General features: G+C 41.5%; 2 protein-coding genes across 2 annotated transcripts; one reads left to right on the top strand and one right to left on the bottom strand.

The window, feature by feature from the left end:
- Positions 1–2,086: 2,086 nt before the first annotated feature.
- LOC129179470 (gastrula zinc finger protein XlCGF57.1-like) lies at positions 2,087–15,718 on the bottom strand. Its single transcript, XM_054772733.1, has 4 exons — positions 13,536–15,718; positions 11,752–12,081; positions 8,690–11,592; positions 2,087–3,950 (listed from the first exon to the last, which is right to left on the bottom strand). The coding sequence occupies exons 3-4, from the start codon at positions 8,967–8,969 to the stop codon at positions 2,410–2,412; spliced, it is 1,821 nt and encodes a 606-aa protein (XP_054628708.1). The 5' UTR covers positions 8,970–11,592; positions 11,752–12,081; positions 13,536–15,718; the 3' UTR covers positions 2,087–2,409.
- On the top strand, positions 14,999–22,128 carry LOC129179468 (zinc finger protein 37-like). Its single transcript, XM_054772727.1, has 4 exons — positions 14,999–15,389; positions 18,121–18,305; positions 20,031–20,079; positions 20,165–22,128. Exons 1-4 carry the CDS (start codon positions 15,140–15,142, stop codon positions 22,039–22,041), a joined length of 2,361 nt encoding a protein of 786 aa, XP_054628702.1. The 5' UTR covers positions 14,999–15,139; the 3' UTR covers positions 22,042–22,128.
- The last annotated feature ends 272 nt before the right edge of the window (positions 22,129–22,400 follow it).

Genomic DNA, 22,400 nt, shown 5'->3' with positions numbered 1-22,400 from the left:
AATTCAAATTTAAGCCCTTAATATGCCTCACACACAAAAGGCATTCTAAACAATGAATATATGTACTCACCACTCATGAGTGATAATGAAAGATGCTCCATAAAACAGAGGGAATCGGAGGCATAGTCTTGCCTTCGGCCTGGTCGTCAGGCTGCAACTACAACCACGGCTCCTTGCCCCCCAAAGCAGCTAGCGGTGAGTTGTTGGTTCCTCACGGTACATAAAATCACAGCAGCAGTGGCGGCAGCTCCAATATGTAGTGTTATCTTTGGCTAGCGGCCTGAGGCATTGTGAGCGAGTGTGCGGTGAAGCTAGTCGCTAGCCGGTGTGGTGTGGCGAGGTGTCACTACGACAGTTATGTAGTTCTTGGGCATAACAATGTTAATAATAATAATAACAATGTGGTTAATATTCAGGTCACATGATGTCAATCAGGGTCATCAAACTTCTTTTCACACCGCGGTAACGGTTATCCTCAGAGAGCCACTTCTATAATTCTATTAATAATAATTGTGTTGATAATAAATGTTTTCATTACTAACTCATAAAAAATAGTCATTTTAAATTGGGCTCAACAACAAAAAAATAATGAACTTTTATGTCAAAATGTGTCTTTTTGATTTTAAAAAATATATTTTATTCATATTTAGCTTTTACTTGTTTCATAGTTTTATTTTTGTTATATTTATGTTTCTGTAAACATTTTTATAATAATTATTATTTTATTTTTAAAATAATTTTTATTATTATTATATTTTGTGTTTATAATTTTTTATATTTTACAAATGTGGATATATGACATTTTTTACTGATTGAAATATACTTATATTAAGTATAACATATTAAGTTACACCATACAATTATTCAAATTTAATTTAACATATACAAATATTTTTGCAATAATATAAAACTAATAAATAAAATAACAAATTAATAAAAAAAAAAAAAGTCAAAAAATTAATATTAACAATAAAATCAAAATGTAGACACTTGGTCCCCAACTTACGAACACAATTGGTTCCAGACGACCGTTCTTAAGTCGAATTGTTCTTAAGTCGGGGAAAAGGTAATATTACCAATGATATAGGTACTACATGTACGTGTATACATATACAGTATATGTGTATGTATGTAAATATGAGTTTGGATGCAGTAGTAATATTAAACCAGGATAATTAGTGAAAAAAAACAATAATAAAAGTGATATAATAATACGTAATGATAAATGTTATTTACCTTTGAAGAGGAGTGGTCGAGCATACGTCGTTGTGGTGGAGGAGGAGGAGTTATTGAAAAAGGACAAATGGTCGTCATGGTTAGACTCTTCTAAAAGAGGTAGTGTTCTGTGGGTGGTGTAGAATTAAGCAGGCCTATTAACTCTTTACAAACTTTAATCAAACGCTCTGTCCAGGTTGCATCGTACAGCTAACAATGTAGCTTTCCATTTAGCTTTCTTTCCCTAGCGTCTGTTGGTCCTATTAGCAGTGTCACAGTGCCCTCTACTGGTCAAGCATGTAGCAGTATAAATAATGGAGTTAAAGTACTACAAGGCAAAATACATGAAAAAATAGACCAGTCGGCTTGTGTTCGTATCTCCGAAAGTTTGCATGTCGGATGTTTGTAAGTTGGGGACTTAGTGTATACACAAATATATTTTTTTTTAAATAGGGGTGTTATTTCATGTCCAGAGGTTTCTAATAATGGTAAAATGTGTTTTTAGAAGGTGTTAAACAGGTTTTCTATGTCTTATTTTCTCTTATTATGTCTACTATATTGGGTAAGAGGAGTGTAAAGGTGACTATAGGGGTGTTATTTCGTGTCTTGAGGGCTCTAATAATGTTAAAAAGTGTACATAGTAGGTCTTAAATAGGTTTCCTATGTCTTATTTTCTCTTATTATGTCTACTATATTGGGTAATAGGAGTGTAAAGGTGACTATAGGGGTGTTACTTCAAGTCTACAGGGCTCTAATAATGTTAAAAAGCGTACTTGGAAGGTGGTAAACAGGTTGCCATAACAAGGAAAATATTCCATTTACTAAAATTGAACCCTGCTTTGTGGAAATTCAATTATGGCGGTGGAGTATGGAACCAGTTAACCGCCATAAAGGATCGATTCCCCAAAGCGTCCATCAAGCTGGGGAAGAAAGAAAGAAGAGCTGCAAAGAGGTCGCCATCCAAACGGTTTTTATATCAAAGAGTGCGAATAAATTCTCAAACTAAAAGAAAGTGCCTTCTGACGTTACATGAAGCGTATCAGCCGTGCAGTTGGAAAGTCTTATTTGCTCCAGAGTGCACAAAAATCCATGAAAACAATTGCACACTGACTTGGAAGTAATGAGAGAATGCGGTATCGTCCCTTTCTGAGCGACGTTACACATCTGCCATGTGGCCATCTTTCAGCGCGACATCTATTCTCCGTTGTGCGTCAGCATGTGCGCTGCAAAGGTTTTCTTATAAGAATAGTTTTTACCACAAACTGAGCAGCTGAAGGGCTTTTCACCCGTGTGTGTCCTCTCGTGCGATTCCATGTGCACTTTCTGGGTGAATCTCTTGCCGCAGACCGAGCAGCCAAAGGGTTTTTCTGTTTCATGTGTCCGCATGTGCTGAGTTACACTGTACCTGTAAGAAAATGTATCGCCGCAAACTGAGCAACTGTAAGGTTTTTCTCCTGTGTGCGTCCTCATGTGGGACACCAGAGTCGTGTTGTGAGAGAATCTTTTCCCGCAAACTGAGCATCTAAAGGGTTTTTCTCCCGTGTGTGTTCTCATGTGGGACTCCATGTGCACCTTTTGAGTGAATCTTTTACCACAAAGCGAACACCTAAAGGGTTTTTCCGTGTTGTGCGTCTGCATGTGTGCGTACAAAGTGCTATTGTACGAAAAGCTCTTGTCGCAAACTGAACAGCTGAAGGTTTTTTCCGCTTTGTGCGTCTGCATGTGTTGCGTCAGGTTGGATCTGTTCGAAAAGCTTTCGCCACAAGTCGTGCAGCTAAAGGGTTTTTCCCCCGTGTGCGTCCTCATGTGCGACACCAGTGTTGCATTCTGAGAGAATCTTTTCTCGCAAACTGAGCAGCCGAAGGGTTTTTCCCCTGTGTGTATTCTCACGTGCGACACCAAAGTTGCGTTCTGAGAAAATCCTTTACCGCAAAACGAGCACCTAAAGGGTTTTTCTGATTTGTGCGTCTGCATGTGCGCGTTCAAATTACTTTTATAAGAAAACCTCTTCTCGCAAACCAAGCACCTAAAGGGTTTCTCCGCTTTGTGCGTCTGCATGTGCGCACTCAAATTGCCTTTGTACGAAAAGCTTTTCGTGCAGACCAAACATGGGAAGGGCTTCTCTCCTGTATGTGTTATCGTGTGTGACACCATAGTTGACCGGTACGAGAATCTTTTGTCACAAACAGCGCATTTAAAGGGTTTTTCTCCTGTGTGCGTTCTCATGTGTGCGTTCAAAGTAGACCTCTGAGCAAATTTGTCGCCGCAGACTGCGCAACTGAATGGTTTTTCTCCAGTGTGCGTCCGCGCGTGCTCCTTCAAATGGCTCTTTTTAGCGAAGCTTTTCGCGCACAGCGAGCAGGTCAAACGTTCTTTAATGGCCTCCTGATCGCCGTGCTCGGACGGTGTGTCGACAGCGTGAGTCCTCGCATCGCTTTTGCCGTCTGCATCGCTGCTCAGAGCTCCTTCAGCCCCGTCTTCAGCCTCACGATCTGACAGCGGAGCCAAGAGGTTGCCTGCTTCCTCCTCCTCACTGTCGTCTTCGACCTTCACAGAGACAACAGTCAGATCAGCCTCCTCCGGCCCGAGGGGGCACGCTCCCTCCTGAGTGGTCCAGACTTCCTCCTCTTCTTCTTTAACATGTGGGGGCTGGGGTTCCTCGTGCTTCAAAGCGGAACCCGCCCCCTGCTGCCGAGGTGGACGTTCTTCTTGACAAGCGACCAGCTGCCGGGTGTCTGCGGGACACAAACAACACAAACACTCTTTGACGGAGGTTATTTCTGCACAAGAAAAACAGTAACTTCATCATTATACCTTTTTAATAACAATTATATTATGTATCAATAGTCAATTAAAGAAAAAATGGTGCAAAAGTGAAAACACAAAAATGTTAACTTTTTTTTTTTGCCCATACAGTAAAGTAGAATAAAGGTAAATAGCGCCACCCAGCGTATCAGAATATGTCCACTCGCTCTGCGTCGTTACATTATCTGCAATCGACTTGCCTTGCCTTGATGTGCCGCAACCAATCAGGTGTGAGGATCCGACCACTGACATTGATGCGTCAAAGTTTGACAGTGGCCGTAAAACTAATTCATGAGTGGAGGGAACACCAAGATGGCCGAGTGAGTGGACGCTTTCTGCCGAGCTCTGCAAAATAAGTCCTAAAAACGGTAAAAGCTTGTATTTTCTTAGTTGCCAAGCGCACACTCAGACTTCTCAACAACTAGTACTCACCTACTGACAGGTTAGAGCACATGTGTCAAACTCGTGCCCTGGAGGGCCGAGACAGGTTTTCTCTCCAACCAGTTTCTTCAGCAGGTGGCTTAATTGATGAGCTCCTTCCCTCAAACTGAAGGTGTTGATCATTAAAATCGCCTGCTTTAGTGACTGGCTGGAAAGAAAACCTGCAGTGTCTCGGCCCTCCATGGCACGAGTTTGACACCCCTGGGTTAGAGGTTACTTTTATCAACGGAGCACAAGTATCCCTCCCTACTTAAAGAATAATCTCCTTGCTCTTCTGATGTTTCTACTGGCCGTTTAGCTAAGGCAGCTATTCAGGAATGCTGTAATTTATGCTGACTGTTATTTTGTCAGGGCATTTCTTACCGTTGAAATTCACGTTTGATGCAGAGCTCGGTCCCCTTATGCTACTTTGATCAGAATCTTTGTACTATAGCTTACTTTTGTTTCTCTTCATGCCAGGGGTTTACGACAAAACTGTAAACGCAAATGTTATTGTTATTTGCCAAACATCTTAACACTGACTTTTGTTCTTTTCCAAGAGAGCCATTCAACATCTGTAGAGAATCATTTTTGGAAATCACAAGGGTGTAATGATGTCTGGTTTTCTCACGGTACAGAACATTCTGCTGGATTTTATATACTTAACTCACTTAGTGCTACAATTCTACATTCAGATTAGGATTCTTTGGGCCACTATATTTGCCTAGTGCTTGAATACCGTAATGCAACTTGAATTACTGTTAACATATATGGATACAACACCACACCTGAAAATGATAAACTTCTTGATTCCACAGAGAGACGACTTCTTGGTTATCTAAATATCCTATATTCTCGTAATTGGTGGTGACTTTAAGATTACTTTAGATGATGTAGCTGATAGATGGCCCCCCAAGACAGCCCTCCTCTCATAACCTCAACGTCAAAAACATTTATGCAGAAGTTTGATGTCATAGATGTGGGGAGAGCAAAGCTTCCAGACGAAAGAACCAACTCATGGAGCAACAGGACAGGCTCAAGACAGTCTCGCATTGATTTCCGGCTTTTTATCCAGTTTTGTTGCGAAAGATACATTTTCAGTCAATTTCCCTGTCACACCTTTAACCGATCATGGAGCGATTTATATCAACCTCCAGCTTTTTACCGCAGACAGAACATCACGCAGATGTTCTCAGTGGAAATTAAACAACTCCTTGTTGGAGCATGAACCAGTTCAAACAGAAATCAACAACCTGATTTCACATTTTTAAAAAAGGCTAATAAAGAAAGGTTTCACAGCACCAACTGGGAACTCTTCCAATTTGAATCGGGTACATTTTTGAGAAGATATTCAGAGACCTCCTGATGAGGTCACTGAAGAGGACAGATTACATTTCTTCAACCTTCAAAAGAAATGAGATGACCTCTATGGACGCAAGGCAGAACAAGCTTTTGTTCGATCCAGAAGGAGATGGTTGGAAGAAGGAGAACAAAATTCAGCGTACTTTTTTAGACTTGAAAAATTGCGTGTGATAACTAATTCCATCCATCAACTGAATATTCATGGCGTCATAGTTGATAATGCTAAACTGATTTCCAATTACTGCTGTAACTGTTAGCAATATATGAGCTCCAAGTACAGCGAAGAGGACGCCACTTCATTCTTAAACTCAATCAAAGACCTAAAAACGCTTGACTCTGCAGATAAAGACTGCTGTGATGCCCCTCTTGCTGTGCAGGAAGTTTCTGATGCCATTGCTGCTCTAAAGGTACGGATGGACTAACCACAGAATTTTACAAATCTTTTTCAACACAGTTAGCCCCCCTCCTTTTACAGGTTTTCTTAGAAAGGAACTAGAAAAATGCCCTCCCTCCTAGTCTCACACAAGGTCCCATAACTTTAATTCCAAAATCTAAAAAAGATGGCCGCCTTCTTGATAATTGGAGACCAATTTGAAACAAGGCATCCGTCATGGGTGCCCCATCTCCCCTTATCTTTTTCTAATCTGTACTGAAATTCTTACAAACTATATTGCTAATAGTGCTGTGCAGGGAATCTATGTAGCTTGTAGAGAGGTCATTATTAGCCAGCTGGATGATGACACATGTTCCTGTTGCTCTCCATCTAATCAATGACTTCTCCAAGGCCTCGGGCTCGTGCCTTAACTCACATAAATGGGAGCTACCGTATTAGCTGTTAAAAACAGTCCTGTAAATTCCATTTGCAACATTCTTGTCAAAGAAGAAGTCACCTAATTAGGTCTCTTAATCTAAAAAAAAAAAGAATCAAAACTTGAGATGCAACTTGAATTTTGACCCAATTATTAACAAAAACAAATGAAATCAGTGGTTGCAGATGACTTGTTGTTGAGTTCTTATTATAATACTTTTCTAAAATCCTACACATTATATTACGAAAGGAGTTGTTATGAATGACTATGAGCACAGGGGGCTTAATCCTCGAGACTTTGCCACCCTTAATAATACTTTTAAAATTAATCGGGCTCGGCACTTCCTTAAAAATCCAGTCTCAATTTGGACTTTTATTCCACATGACATTTTCTCTCGTTTTGGTGGTTATTCTGAAGTGTAATTATGATGTAGACAAACCTCCTGAGAGATGATCAGCTTTCCATAGGCAAGTTATTTTATCTTGGTCTCTAATTTACAAACATAACTTGTCACCCCATAGCTACCTTATTTGGTACAATAGAAACATTTTGTATAAAAAATAATTCACTTTTTTTTTGGAAAGATGGGTTCATGTAACGACATGACTTTGGTGGGTCAGCTGTTTAACGCAGAGGGACTCCTGTTTTCTATCTACATATCCTTTTCCAGTACCCACTCAAGGAATTTGCCATAGTTTTTGATGCTATCCGTTCAGGTACTTTAATGATTTTTAGAAATCGTCCTGATCTTCCACTCCCGTCTCTCTGCGTGACCCTACTGACTCACCTATCGGAAGGATATGTTTTTCACCTTCTCGTATAAATAATAGCCACTTACGTGCCTTATTTCAGAAGGATGTCGTCAGTACCTCACATGTAATGCCTTACTGGAATGGCCTTGTGTATGACATTGCATGGAATAAGGTATGGATGATTCCTCACAAGTACCTCATCACTAACAAGGTGAGGGAAGTATCGTTCAGAATTATTCACAGATACTATCCTGCTAATCGCTACTGTATATGACCAAATTTATGAGAGATATAATACGGACTGCTCTTTTTGTGGGGACTACCCAGAGGCTGGCATGGTCCACACTCCAAAAAGCAGGAAGGACTTCGGCAGATACATAATTGATCACATCTTCAAGGAGTTTGTTAGGAGAAAATGCTGTTTTTTGCTATTATCGGCGTTCTAAGGAAGAAGAAAATGCTTTTTTTCTTATAAATCTATTGACTATTTTGGCTCAATTTTTCATCCACAAATGCAAATATAGCAGTAAAAAAAAAACAAAAAAAACAACAACAAATGTCATGTTTTTCCCTAAAAAATGTTGAACAATATAATCAACTTCTAAATAAATCTGACAACAACAAGGCTCTCAAAACTTTAACCAATTGTTTTGATTTAAATGTTTTTATTTGATGTAACCCCTGGCTATGTTTCTGTTATTTGTATACATTTATCGTATACTTCTTTGTTATTAATAAAGATTGTTTAAAAAAAATTCACGAGTGAAATAATGAAACTATTAAACTGAATGAATGAATGAGACGCGTAGGGGGTATTTGTTTGTTTATTTCGTGAATTAATGTATGTGTGTGTGTTTAATTCCAATGATATTTCAATTCATGACACATTTGAGTGGTTATTTAATCATTTGGTTCATTCTGTCCCACCATTTTCAGGAAATGTTGCGGTCATCAAGCCTTCCTGAGTGTAGTTGATGCTGCTGATTATGCTTTAATCGTTTAACAGCAGTAAAACATAAAAAAAAAAATACACACACGTGTATCATATACAACCAAGGGTCGACGGGGAAAAGTAAATGAAGTAGAAATGTAAATGTGGAAGCCATGAAACGCACAGTAACGCCTCAAAGTCCTGTCACATGACGTTCGAGTCTTTTTCCTATTGGTTGCCTGGTTGGAAAACCAACATGGCCGCCATTTGCGTCACTCTGGGCCACTACAACCTGCATTTCTGAACATTTTCTCCCGCGTAACACTTATTAGCACGTTTTTATTAGCAGATTGAAGTGTGCTAACACGAGAATGACAGCGAACGCGTTAAATTACCTGTGATTGGCGGCCCAATTCCGGTCTCGCAAACCGCGTCAAGTTGCCGTCGTCGTCGCTCATTCTCCTCTCTCGTTCGAGAAAGTTCCTCCTCGTACGACGCGATTGTTCTTTCAAGCATCCCGAATATTTCATCGGCCGCCGCCATTAGCCTCTCCCTTATCAGATTTTTCAACATTTTCAACGTCTTATTCCTTAAAAAAAACTCGCTCACACGTCGTCGTCTCGTTCGCTCTTTTGTCTGTCCTGAAGCGTTGCTGACTTCCGCCTTTTTCTTCATCGATGGTTTTACGGGAGCTAGAGCATCCGTGGCGTCACGCTGCTGCCACCTTGCGGCATTGAAAACGACTCAAGACCAGATCGGAAGCAAAATATGTAAACTCGTGACGGTGCATGTAGATTATCATGGGGCTGAGGATCCTCCTGCTTCAAAGTGGAGCTGTGGCTGAGGGGGACCTTCTTCTTCTTCTCAATCATCCGTCACCCCATGACGAGTCTACCTGGTTGATCCTGCCAGTCGCATATGCGTGTCTGAAAGGCGTAGCCATGCGAACCAGGGCCCTCACCTATAAAACTGTGCATGGAAATCTGACTGGAAATCCAAAATGTGCGTGCAGACAAAAACATTCAGACCTAAAAAAAAGTGGCATACCCACACATTCACGCAATTTGCTGCCTATGAACGAACCCTGATTGCATTTCGCTCAGTTCTTCTGAATCACGGCTGCTGAGAAGACGAAGAAACAGAACTTCACCGAAACTGCGGTGGAAATCTTAGCTGGAGAGCTGGAGGCCCGTAAAAACACCATATTTGGAGAACACAGCAGTGGCATTACCAACAAGAGGAAGATGAGCGAGTCTGCCGTCTATAGCGTCAGTTTTCATTCACACATTTCCATTTTTAGTGAGCACATTTCTACATTTTTCCTAATTTCTAGCACATTTTAGATGAACATAAGCTTTCCAAATATTTCATTTAAAAGTGGACACAATGACTCAAAACGGGAATGAACTTGTGTGGAAAATAAATTGCTGTGATTCCAGACGGATGGTTAAAAAATATTTAACTTCATGATGACATTAACGCCATCAAACTATGAGCTATATCATCATTATTTGATGAGGAACTAATGTTGTGTGTTATTTACGCACACGGCCCTGACACCCGTCCACACGAATAAAGGCTGTGCATGGTAAATAAATGTTGCTACTGATGACATACTTGACATATGCAACCAAAAACTGTTATTTTTTCGATAAATTGTCGGAAAAATAGCAAGAAACAGAACACTGAGGACATATTAGCCCTGTGTCTTGTAAAGTTAAACCCTGTAGAACGATTTCATTGACTTGTTATCATCAATATGAATGCAACACATTATCATGATTATAACATAAAATGATGAAGTATTGAAGCGCTGCGTTGTGTTTTTCATGTATCTTTTAGTGGGGATGCTATACGCTGGTGCGTAACGGTGTTTGTGATAAATGATATCCATTGGTGCCATGTCAAATAGCAACACTTTCCACAAATGTTCAAGTCAATAACAGCGTGACGTTTCCATGCAGTGATGGATACATCGTTACTGGCGCTTCGAATGCGCGTGGTCTTTTTGCCATGTCTCCAAAAGTTGTGTGTTGTGTTTTTATAGGCACCGTATTGTGTGTGGAAAACGGCGTACGGCAACTTATGTGCGTTTTGTGCGTATGCAAGCTTTATAAGTGAGGCCCCAGTACAGTGAGGCCAGATACCTGCAGGATGTCCCCGCGTGTGACATTACACATCCCTGACTTGACAATCTTTGAGCACCAACTGGAGAACAGAACGTTTATTCTCCGTGTGCTGTCAAAATGTTCTCATGGGAACAACTTTTACCAATGAAAAAAATAGGAAATAGCCCCCAGGCCACACTTTGGAGACCCCGGATGTAGATGCTATCCTCAGTGACACACTAACTCGGAACTCATGAGGGAAGCTGGTATCACATCATGTTTTTTCTCCTACGTGCGTTCTCGTGTGTGATCCCATATACAGTATGATGTTCGAGACTGAAGATAAAACGAGTCAAACACAGCAGCTCCGGTGGTCTTTACTTGAGTCTCCTGCGGAGCCCAAGCCCTACGACCGAGGGAGAAGTTCTTTTTGACAACCAATCATCTGCAAGACGTCTGAAGGACACAACCAACGTGAGGACTCAGGTGGTTTGTCTTCATGGTCTTCAGTCTTCACAGAGACACCAGTCAGTGGCAACGTGGCGAGCTGGGGATCCTCCTGCTCCAAAGTGGAGTGTGAAACTTTTCTTATGAGAACAACAAGAAGGTGTTTCTCCGGTGTGTATCTTCATGTGTGATTCCATATGTGACTCAGGAGAATTGTTCGCCACAAGCAGAGCAACTAAAAGGTTTTTCTCACGTGTGCGTCCGCATGTGTCGAGTCAAACTGAACCTCTGAGGAAATGTATCGCCACAAACTGAGCAACTAAAAGGTTTTTCTCCCGTATGCGTGCTGTCATGTGTTGAATGAAATGACTCTTAAAAGAAAAGCTTTTCGCACAAACTGAGCAGGTGAAAGGTTTTTTTTACCCGTCTTCTTTTTTACAGCATTCAGAGTGTTTGCTGTCAGCGTGAGTCCTCATTTTTACAAAGCTTAATGGGTGTGGTGACTGTCATCATCCTCAGGAGAGCGTGACATTGTGTGGTCGCTGCCTGATAGCAGAGCTAAGAGCTCGTCTGCTTGTGGTTCGTCTTCGGGGTCTTCAGTCTTTACAGAGAAACCAGTCAGTGGCAACTTGATGAGATCTGACCTGAGAAGACATTCTCCAGCCTTTTCCTATTCAACGGGGTGGGGTCCTCCTGCTTCAAAGTGGGACGTTCTTCTTAATGACCAATCAGCTGCTGGACGTCTGCAGGACATAAACACACTTTAGCTCAGACATGTCAAATATGATCCATTCTATCAGATATTAGTATTTTACAAGTGGTGATGCCCATCTACAGATTGAATAAACATGATTCATTGATTATTATGAATTGAATTAACCCAGTCTGCACGCGTCACTCACTGTGACTTGGCTTCCTGTTTACGTCCCGCCTTCCTGCTGTGTCCTTGGCTGTCTTTTCACTGGCTGTTGGTCATGTCTCGGTGAATAAAATCCATCAATCCATCCATCTTTTATGCCGCTTGTCCTCACTAGAGTCATGGGGGTATGCTGGAGCCTATCCCAGCTGACTTTGGGCAAGAGGCATGGTACACCCTGGACTGGTGGCAAACCAATGGCAGGACACATATAGACAACCAAGCATTCACACTCACATTCATACCTATGGACAATTTAGAGTCTCCAATGAAGCTAACATGCATGTTTTTGGAATGTGGGAGGAAACCGGAGTACCTGGAGAAAATGTGGATGAAATAAATTATTCCATAATTTGTCATTTGTATATGCAATTTAAAAAAACGGACAGACTTCGTGCCCTAGCTTGCCGCCACATAGTGAAAATCAGGTGAAATGCCTCATTTATCATTTTCTGCATTTGTGCATCCCTTACTGCACAACTGTAGAGGTATAAAATGATAGTGTTCCCTCGTTTATCACGGGAACACCATACACCTTGTACATTTTTCTCAGCCATGCATTAACATTTCCTCACATTTCTCTGTTGTTTAAACACACTCCAAAAAGTTCAAGCCTTTGTTTGAATTTTAATGATCAACACAATAAATTATAAATTATTAAGTGACTCAGGTGTATTTCACTCATTTGACCGTGCCTTTTTGCCCCGGTGCCGTTCTGCTGTGTTTTGTATCCTTGTTCAAGCGTATTGCTGCAGACGAACCCAAGATTTATTTACAAGCTAGCGATGACACAGGAGACATGACAGGATGGCAGGAAGGAGAATGATTGACAATGGTCTACAGCCAATCAGAATGCAGAAAACAATGGGTGGTGCAGACAGACGAGCGAGGGAGGAGATAGACACTCAACTTTCTACAATGCAGTTCTTCCTAAAGGACCAGGCTCGGCCTGTAACAGTGTTTACCCTTTAAGAAGAACTGCATTGTGGGAAGTTCAGTCTCTCTCTCTCTGATTGGCTGTAGACCATTGTCAATCAATCTCCTGCCGTGTCTCCTGTACCTAGCTTGCAAGTCAAGCTTGGGTTCGTCTGCAGCAATATGTTCTCACAACGATACAAAAACGCTACCGTACAGGCATACGTGTGAGTGACATCATCATTTCTTGTGGTGATTTTTAAAATTCAAACAAAATGTGAGGCAATGTTAATGCTGCCTGAGAAAAGTGTATAACGTGTATGGTGGGGGCTTTTCCAGACTTAAAACATACGTAATCATTGGAAACAAATGACGTTGGCAACTTTGCGGATTTCACGTATTGCGGGCTATTTTGGGAACCTATCCTCCGCCATAAACGAGGGAACACGGTACATTGATGAGCCATACATGGGATTCTTGGACTAGTTCTTGCACTGCTTGTTCTGTAAGTAAACGCTCATATCAGGAACTCAACCAACACGCCACTCTTAATTTGAAGTTTCAACTCAAACATCGTCTCTGAACACGGAAGTAGCGGAAATACAATGCTCTTAATGGAAGCAAAAATTCTTCTTTTTAACCCATCATTTTTTTTCCCTTCAAGCCGCCGCCGCCCCTCCCCCTTCGTAGTACAAAGCATGTGTAACTGTAACACCTTCTCATACACATTGGCCGCCATCTTGGATTCTATACTTACGTTCCGGTGATTTTAAATGTCAAACTCTTACCCAACTCGGTATGTGAACAACGTAACGTAATGTAAATGACTGTGCAGGTCAGCAAGCATGTAAATACCTTTAATGTGTGGCACCATTTGAGTCTCAGCATGCGGCCGCGCTTTCTCATTCGAGAAAGTTCCTCCTCAAACAGCGCCAGTATATCATCAGCCGCCGCCATGGGTCGCTCCTTCACCAACTCTTTCAGCATTCCGAATCTACTTGACTCCATTAAACTCCGTCAAGAAGGCGCTTCATGTCGGTTCGTCTCGCTAACCACCGTCCCGTTTCATCTTCGATGGACGTTTTCCGTCAGCCGGGGCGTCCGTGACGTCACACTCAAAAGCGACGACTGTTCAGGGTGATCTCAACATATTACAAACAATCAATAATTTCCCCCAAATTACAATTCTATTTTGTTTTGTTCCTCATAATATTACGACTTTAAACAACAACAGTAGTTAATAGTAGTCTGTTCTCATAATTATGACATTATTCCTATATTTTAACATTATTCTCATTATTCGTTGTTTTGTTTCTCATAATATTATGACTTTGAAAAAATAACATTTTTTTCTACTAAAATTACATTATTTTTCCTCATGACATTACGAGTTTATTCTCGTAAAATCATACTTTTTTCTCAGAAAATTTTCCAAAAATTACAACTTTGCTGGTTTTGTTTGTTTCTTATAGTATTATGACTTCTTTTTTTTAAATAACCTCTTTTTTCTATAATATTTCAGCTTTATGCTAATAAAATGACGTTATTTTTTTTCATAATATTAACATGTTATTCTCTTTAAAATTAAACACTTTTCTTGTTAGATTACAACTTTTTTCTCTTTATATTTCAACTTTATTCTTGTGAAATTACTGCAGATTTTTCTATTTTTTGTGTGTGTTTGTTTTCTTGTTAAAATTATATGTTTAGAATGTGCCGCGGGCCAGTAAAAAGCTATGGACCACACAGAGGAAGGGAAATTATATATGAATTTTAAAAAGAGGTGCTCTAGTGCAAATAAACTGAAAACTTTGGTGAGTCATTTGGGACAAAACAAAAAAAAATCAATTTAAGCGTTATTGATTATATTGTTTGACATTTGAGACCAACTCAGACGAGCTGTTCTTAGATGCAGTCGGGAATCGGTTCTCATCCGTCAGTTAAAACAGTCAGAAGACTCGTGTCTCTCGCGAACGTCACGTCTCTTCGAAGTGGCGATGGGAAACTCGATTCCTTTTACTGACTCGACTTATTATGAGTCACTCGCCGAAGTGAATCGGGCACTTAGTCACAGGTGTGCAGAAATTCTCAGATGTGAGTCGGGTGTTCAATTCACTCAAGCGTATGCACGCAAACCTGCGTCAATCGGGCACTCGGTTCACTCGAATCACCCATCACAGAGTGCATGCTCGTGAAGTTCCCGCTTTGTTGCTTGATTTCCTTTTTTCATGTAGCTAGCAGTTTCTAGCGAGGTAACAGAGATGAGAACCCGTGAGTCCTGATTCAGTGAGGATTGAACGACTCGTTCAACACTCGCGCATCCCCATCACAAAGCGGGGAAGGTTTGAGGAAGCCATGTTGACGACGTTGGCGTTGACGCCGCATTTGGACTAAGCTGTAAATACTGCTCCAAAGCGGGCTCCTCGTTACGAAGTGTGAAGAAAGACGAGAGCGCTACGATGTCGGCAGACGACTTCCAGACCAAGTACACCTCCTTCATGGAGGGTATAGTGAAGGGTACCGTCGCGGAAACTACCAAACTTTTTGAAACTATGGTCGACGAATTAAAGGCGGAATTATCCAAGGTCAAGATGGAGAACGAGGTCCTCAAAACGACACGCAGAGGGAAAGAAAATTGCCAAACATCGTCGATCAGCGAGTCCTGCCAAAGTGAGGGCCCGGAGATGCGCGACACGGCCGTTCAATGTGGTGAGTTTGCCCTCTGGGAGTCGCTGAATGCTCACCGAGATTGTTTCATTTGGCAAAGTTAGCGTTTGGAATGGCGTCCTGTGTACAATCTATTAAGTATATTCCTCTTAGTCAACGTGATCAGGGGATTGGGACTTACGTAACGCGTGGGACGTACAATAGGAGGGAAACACACGGCAACGAGGAGCTTACATCATTTTATAGCTACGGAAAATATACGTCCGTATCCACCAAATTCTTTTAAAAAAATAATAATAATAGGCGCACTCTGTTACAGTCGGTATGAAAGCACATATTTGTATATCGAAAGATAAAGCTTGGAACTCCACTTCCGGTAGCAAAGCTTTGTGTCGCGTGAAGGCCGCACCCCTTCCTGTCCAATGTTGCCAAGTCTCGCGAGAGAAGCAAAGCAACCGACTCTGAAAACAAGCCCAGCGAGCAAACCGCCGAAATGTGGCAAATACACGTTTATTCTTCTAATAATTCATCGTAATGTGAAAAAGTTTTAGGTAAGGCTTTGCCTTTACCTGGCGCTCATTATTGTATTGTCAAGCTTTTTTTTATTTGTGAAATTGCCGTAAAAGCACGTTTACACGTTTTTTGGTGGTGGCTTTTAAGCATCTAGCCCACATTAGACCTGGTCCACTTAGATAACTTGACCTAGACCTCGCAAATCTGGACTGGATGAATCTACAGACCTTGAAGGTTTAATTAAAAACGCTGTGTGTGAGTTGTGAAACCTTTATTTCATTTTGGCTTGAGTGAAAACGGGAAGATGGCGGGGGGTTGATCCCGCCACTATACGGTGTCTTTAGGAACAGTCAAGTAAGATTAAATGTTCATTTAGATTAATTTACACTTTACGCGTGCTAAACTGCAATAATAAAGTTATAAAAACATGTTTTGTGTTGACATTTTTGAGAGCCAACTGCATCCTAGACGGGCGACTTAACGTCTTGCTAACAGGATGCTAACAAGGAAGGACGTTTTGTGATTAAAAAATACGTACATACATGAAGAACACACATGGACTCAAGCAGTGCAATAATACAACCACAAAACATACGTCATATTGTACACTAAACGGAGAATGCATGTAGCTTTTTCCCCAAATATTTCAACTTATTAAATCATCTTAAAAAATTGTGTAGTATTATGACTTTATTCCCGTAATATCATAACTTTATTCCTGTAATAATCATAACTTATTCCCATATCATACAGTTATTCCCATAATATTACTTTATTCCCATAATATCATTACTTTATTCCTATACTATTATGACTTTATTCCCATATCACAACTTTATTCCCATATTGTGACTTGTTTTGTATTGTCCCATATCACAATTTTATTCCCATATACTGTAATTATGACTTTATTCCCATATCATAACTTTATTGCCAGACTATGACTTTCTTCCAATAATATCATCACTTTATTCCCATAATATTATGACTTTATTCTAATATTATTAGGACTTTATTCCCATACTATTGACTTTTTTCCCATATCATAATTTTATTCCCATAATGTTATTACTTTATTCCCACAATATCACAAGTTTATTCCCATATCATAACTCTATTCCCATATTATGAGTTAATTCCCAGATGATGACTTTATTCCCATATTATGACTTTATGCCCATATTATGGCTTAATTCCATTTCTCATAAAATTGCCACTTTTTTTCTTGTTAGAACACAACATTTTGTCTTCATATGTTGACTTTATTCTCTTAACATAACTTTTTCCGCAACCAAATTTTCCAAAAATGACAACTTTATTTGTTGTTTTGTTTCTCACAATATTATGACTTTTTTAAAAAGTCTTTAACATTTCAACTCTACGCTACTAAAATGAAATTATTTTTCCTCATAATATTACAAGTTTATTCTGATAAAATTGTGACTTTTTTCTCGTTGGAATGCGACTTCTGTTCTTTGGGTATTTAGACTTTATTCTTGTGAAATTACAGCTTTTCTGCTCTTGTTTTCTCTTTCAAATTTTCCAACTATTTCATCTTTCTTCTTGTAATATTATGACTTTATTCTCATAACATCCTAACTTTTCCTGCAACCTAGTTTTCCAAAAATTAAAACTTGATTTGTTGTTTTGTCTGTTTCTCATAATATTATTACTTGTTTTTTTCAAGTCTTTAATATATACTTTATCTCTCCTCATAACTTTATTTTCTTAACCTAACTTTTTCTACATCCTAATTTCCCCCCAAAAATTACAATTGTGTTGTTTTGTTTCTCATAAAATTAAAACTTTAAAAAGTAATCTTGATTATTTCAGTTTTGTGCTGTTATTCTTTTTCCTCATTCGATTACAACTGTTTTTCCTTTTTAATATTTTGGCTTTATTCTTGTAAAACTACTGCTCGTTTTTCCATTTTTGTTGTTGTTCTTTAAATGATGTATTTTTTAATGTGGGCCACATTGCGATGTGCCCTTTTGGACACCCCAGGTCTAAGGGCTACCTGATCAGTGGATGAATGGAAAAAGAAGCTTAAGAGGAATCGACTAAAACCATAATCAAGTAAAAACGGGAAATAAGGATGAAAATGGACATTTTGAATGAATATTTGGTTGCACCAGGTGACAGTGTTTGTGGTGGTGAGGTAGAAAATGAATTTGCAACACTTTGGAGTGTTATTTTAACTATTGACTATGCATTAGGTAAGAAAAAGACCTTTTTGCTGTCGTCGTATTCGTGTCTGCAGACCTTCTTCCCGGCCCCCCCTTGCTGGGTACGTTGGATCACCCAATGGGACTGAGTTCAGGTTATCAACAGGAAGCGTGGCATCAAGAGTGGCATCAAGAGGAGGAGTCGTTCACCCTGCTGTTGGAACATGACGATGATGACGATGATGTGCATGAAGGACATTCTCAACTGGAAAAACCAGAGGTGTGCTCCCCTCACCTTCTATATCATGTTGCTGCTACTCGCATTCTTCTTATTTGGCCGTCGCACTTGATGGAAAAAGAAATGAGTGGACGGTGAATGATTATGGGATGTAGACTATTTGCATAAACACACAACATGACAAACACACACTACTAGATGGCTGTTTGTGCTTGACTATCCATCCATCCATTTTCTATGCCGCTTCTCCTCGTTAGGGTCGCGGGGGCATGCTGGAGCCTATCCCAGCTGACTTTGGGCGTACACCCTGGAGTGGTCGCCAGCCAATCGCAGGGCACATATAGACAATTCACACACATTCACACTATGGACAATTTAGAGTCGTCAATTAAGCCGACATGCATGTTTTTGGAATGTGGAAGGAAGCTGGACTACCCGGGGAAAATCCACACAGAAATGCCCCAAAGTAGAATCGAGCCCAGGTCTTCCTGATCCCCAGACTGTAACTGTGTGGCCAACATGCTAACCACTAGACCACCGTGCAGCCTATGCTTGACTACGACATATTATTATTAATAATAATATTTTTACTATTATTAAACTCATACTGGGGCAAGTGCTGCATATTCTTGGCATAAATGAAGCATTTTCAAGCACATCTAAGTGAGCTGAACTGTCCTGCAGAGGTTGGCACGCACCTCCACAAAATTCTAGCTGCAACACGGACCGCAGAGCTGTGATTGGTCGGCTTTTTTTAGTATATCATTTCTGCAAAAGTCCACCAAAACAAAAGATTGCCTCAATTGGAGGAACATTGTTTGTCACCACACAGGAAGCTAAACAGCCAGGTACTAGTAGACGCTAGTAGGGCCACCAGGCAGGTACTAGTAGATGCCAGTAGGGCCACCAGGCAGGTACTGGTACTAGTAGACGCCAGTAGGGCCACCAGACAGGTACTGGTACTAGTAGATGCCAGTAGGGCCACCAGGCAGGTACTGGTACTAGTAGACGCCAGTAGGGCCACCAGACAGGTACTGGTACTAGTAGATGCCAGTAGGGCCACCAGGCAGGTACTGGTACTAGTAGACGCCAGTAGGGCCACCAGGCAGGTACTGGTACTAGTAGACGCCAGTAGGGCCACCAGGCAGGCACTGGTACGAGTAGACGCCGGTCGGGCCGCCAGGTACTACTAATGTTAAAAAGCCTATTTAGAGAGTCATAAACAGGTTTTCTGCGCTCTAACTACCAAAATATTGTGTTTATTAAATATTGAATCGTACTTTGCAGAAATTCACTTAGCAAGGTCGGACCTGGAGTACTGTACATAACCGTGTATCGTCATGTTAATTAAATGCAGTGAAAATTGACGTATTTCAGACATCCAGCGGTGCCTTGGTTAGCATCATTAATCTGTTCCAGAAGGTCAGACTCAAACCAAAACGGACTCTAATCAAAGCGAGTTTTCCTATAGGAAAATAATGGAAAAGAAATGCATCCCTTCCAGATACCCAAAAATGTTACCACAAAGCACATTTTAATAACAATAGTTTACACATAGAAAATGATGCAGAAATAATTACAACGCTTTTACCTAATTTTGCAAAGAGGGAGGCGGAGGAGGATTTCGTATTGATGATTTTTAATGATGAAAGCCGTAAAATGAACAAATAAGTAAATGAATCATGAATGAATGATTGGTCATCATCAGGTTTGGTTTTGTGCTCTGTGCGTTTTCACCATTTTCCTTCTCCACTTTGCACTTTAAAGGTGTGTGAGCCCACTGTCGTCAGCAAGGAGGTCTCGTGTGCCGTTGCAGGTAAGAAGGCCACTTTGTGCGAGTGATGCGTCAATCAGGTGGTCTATTTGTCAACGTTTCCTCCTTTTCTCGCCACTGTTGTCAGACTCTGCAGCAAAGGAAACAGAAGACGCTCAGCCGGAGCAGCAACATTCGTCTGGAGTTCCCAGAAGAAGCCACAAGAGTCCAGTGAGCACACTTCACGATTGCAATTCCCATGAGACACACGCTCGCTCGGTCGAGTCGCTCGCCACAATTAGTGACAAGATGGAAGCGGCGTCCGGCGCTTGTCCCACGACCTTGGGGGCAGCACGGGTTCCAAGTCCCCAACCGACATCAGGTGAGCGAGCGGGAAGTGAGCCAGCACGTGTCGCCATGCAGCAGTGCAGCGGTGTTCCTCTTCTGCAGCAACAGCAAGTTGATGTGACGGCAAAGAAAAACAGAAAAGAGTCCTCCAAGACCGTGAAACGCCTGCAAAAGACTCTGAGAAAAACAGCAACAGTTTCACCATCAAATGCAGGTGGAGGACACTACGAAGCGAAGACTTGTACTTCTGTCGGTGACGGGGACGCATCTTCAGAAATGTGTCTGAGGTCAAGCGCAAGCAAAGACATCAGCACGCCCCTAAAGACTACACCCCCACCTGGGAGTCGTAAGAGGCGTATCTCCACTCAGGATGTTGATGCCAGCTCCCAAAAGAGCCCAAGAAATGAGCCCCACCGGGACGGGTCTGCCCATAAGAAGACCCAATCTTCCAGGACGAGATTCAGTGGAGATGATGCTGCTTCCAAAAGGTCCCGTGTACCTTCCATTACTCACAAAGAGTCCACTTTCATGAGAGTCCGTGCCAGATCTAAAAGGCCTTGCAGTCAATCTCTCAGTAGTTCCAAGTTCGCTGAAGAAGAGCACACTTCCAAACATTTGAAAAGACCATCCCGTTCATTGCTGGGGAACACCGCCCCCCCAGCCACCCATTGGGTCAAGTTGCCCGAAATGGCTACCAAGCCCGGAGAAACTGCTGTAAAGAAATCCAGACCCAAACCACATTTTAGCATTTCAGAGAATGTCAAACTGCGCAATGGCCAGAAATTAGCTAAAGCAAAGCCGGTAGCAAAAAGGAGCACATCCAAGCAAAGCAAATTGAATAAAAGGAATTCTGCCAGCGATGAGATGGAAAAGAAATGCACACCTCAAGCTGTGTCCACTCAAGCGCCAGCCAGGGAAGCCACCCTGTTGAGGAAAACCAGGTCTTCTTTTTCACCGGTCCAGAAGGAGACCCGGTCCCCAAGATCTCAGAACCATGCCATGGACTTTCCCCCCAGTCCTCCTCAGCACCTGCCTATCGGATCACTGCTGCAGCCTTTGCCCGTCACTGGTGGCCCCCTGCTCAAGAACCAGTGTGGGGAATGTGGTCGTGTTCTCAGCAGCAGCGCCGCCCTCGAGAGCCACCTCAGTCTCCATAAAGGTCACAGACCGTTCTCTTGCACAGTCTGCAGGAAGAGCTTCCCTGACGCCAAGGGTCTGAGACGGCATGACAGAGTGCACCGCAACGGGAGGATCCATACCTGCCAGCAGTGTGGGAAGGGTTTCGTCTATGTTTACGGCCTCACCAAACATCTCCAGATGGTCCACGTGAAGTTTAAACCCTTCGTCTGCCAGATCTGCAACAAGTCCTTCTTCACCAAGGTAGACGTGGAAGACCACATACGTCTCCACACGGGGGAGAAACCATTCCACTGCCACTTGTGTGAAAAGAAGTTTGTCAAGAAAGTGGAACTGAAAGTGCACCTGAAGTGGCATAATGGAGAGAAAAGACACTGGTGTCCGTATTGTGGGAAAGGATTTTTCGACTACAACAACTGGAAAAGACACAAGTATATTCACACCGGAGAGAAACCACATTCTTGCCCACACTGCGCCAAACATTTTAAACAGTCGAGCCACCTGAAAAAGCATGTGAGGAATGTACATAAAATTCAATGAGAATTTCTACATGTCTTTATGTATTCATGCATTTTGCCTCGTCGCAAATTGGTAGAGAAAATGTCTTCAATAAAAAATATAAAGCCATCGTATTGCTTTTCTTTTGATTATTTTCTTGGCATCTCATGAAAAAACTAATGTTATTGCATTATGACTACTACATCTTAAAATATGAATTCTGTATCAAGATTTCATCCATTCATCCATCCATCTTCTACCACTTATCTGAGGTCAGGTCGAGGGGGCAGCAGCCTAAGCAGGGAAGCCCAGACTTCCCTCTCCCCGGTCACTTCGTCCAGCTCCTCCCGGCGACATAGTATCTCCAACGTGTCCTGGGTCCTTGAATTGCCTGTAGCTGC

Source organism: Dunckerocampus dactyliophorus, chromosome 4, assembly GCF_027744805.1.
Source record: "Dunckerocampus dactyliophorus isolate RoL2022-P2 chromosome 4, RoL_Ddac_1.1, whole genome shotgun sequence".
NCBI classification, from domain to species: Eukaryota; Metazoa; Chordata; class Actinopteri; order Syngnathiformes; family Syngnathidae; genus Dunckerocampus; species Dunckerocampus dactyliophorus.
This window is presented reverse-complemented; position numbering and strand designations above follow the sequence as displayed.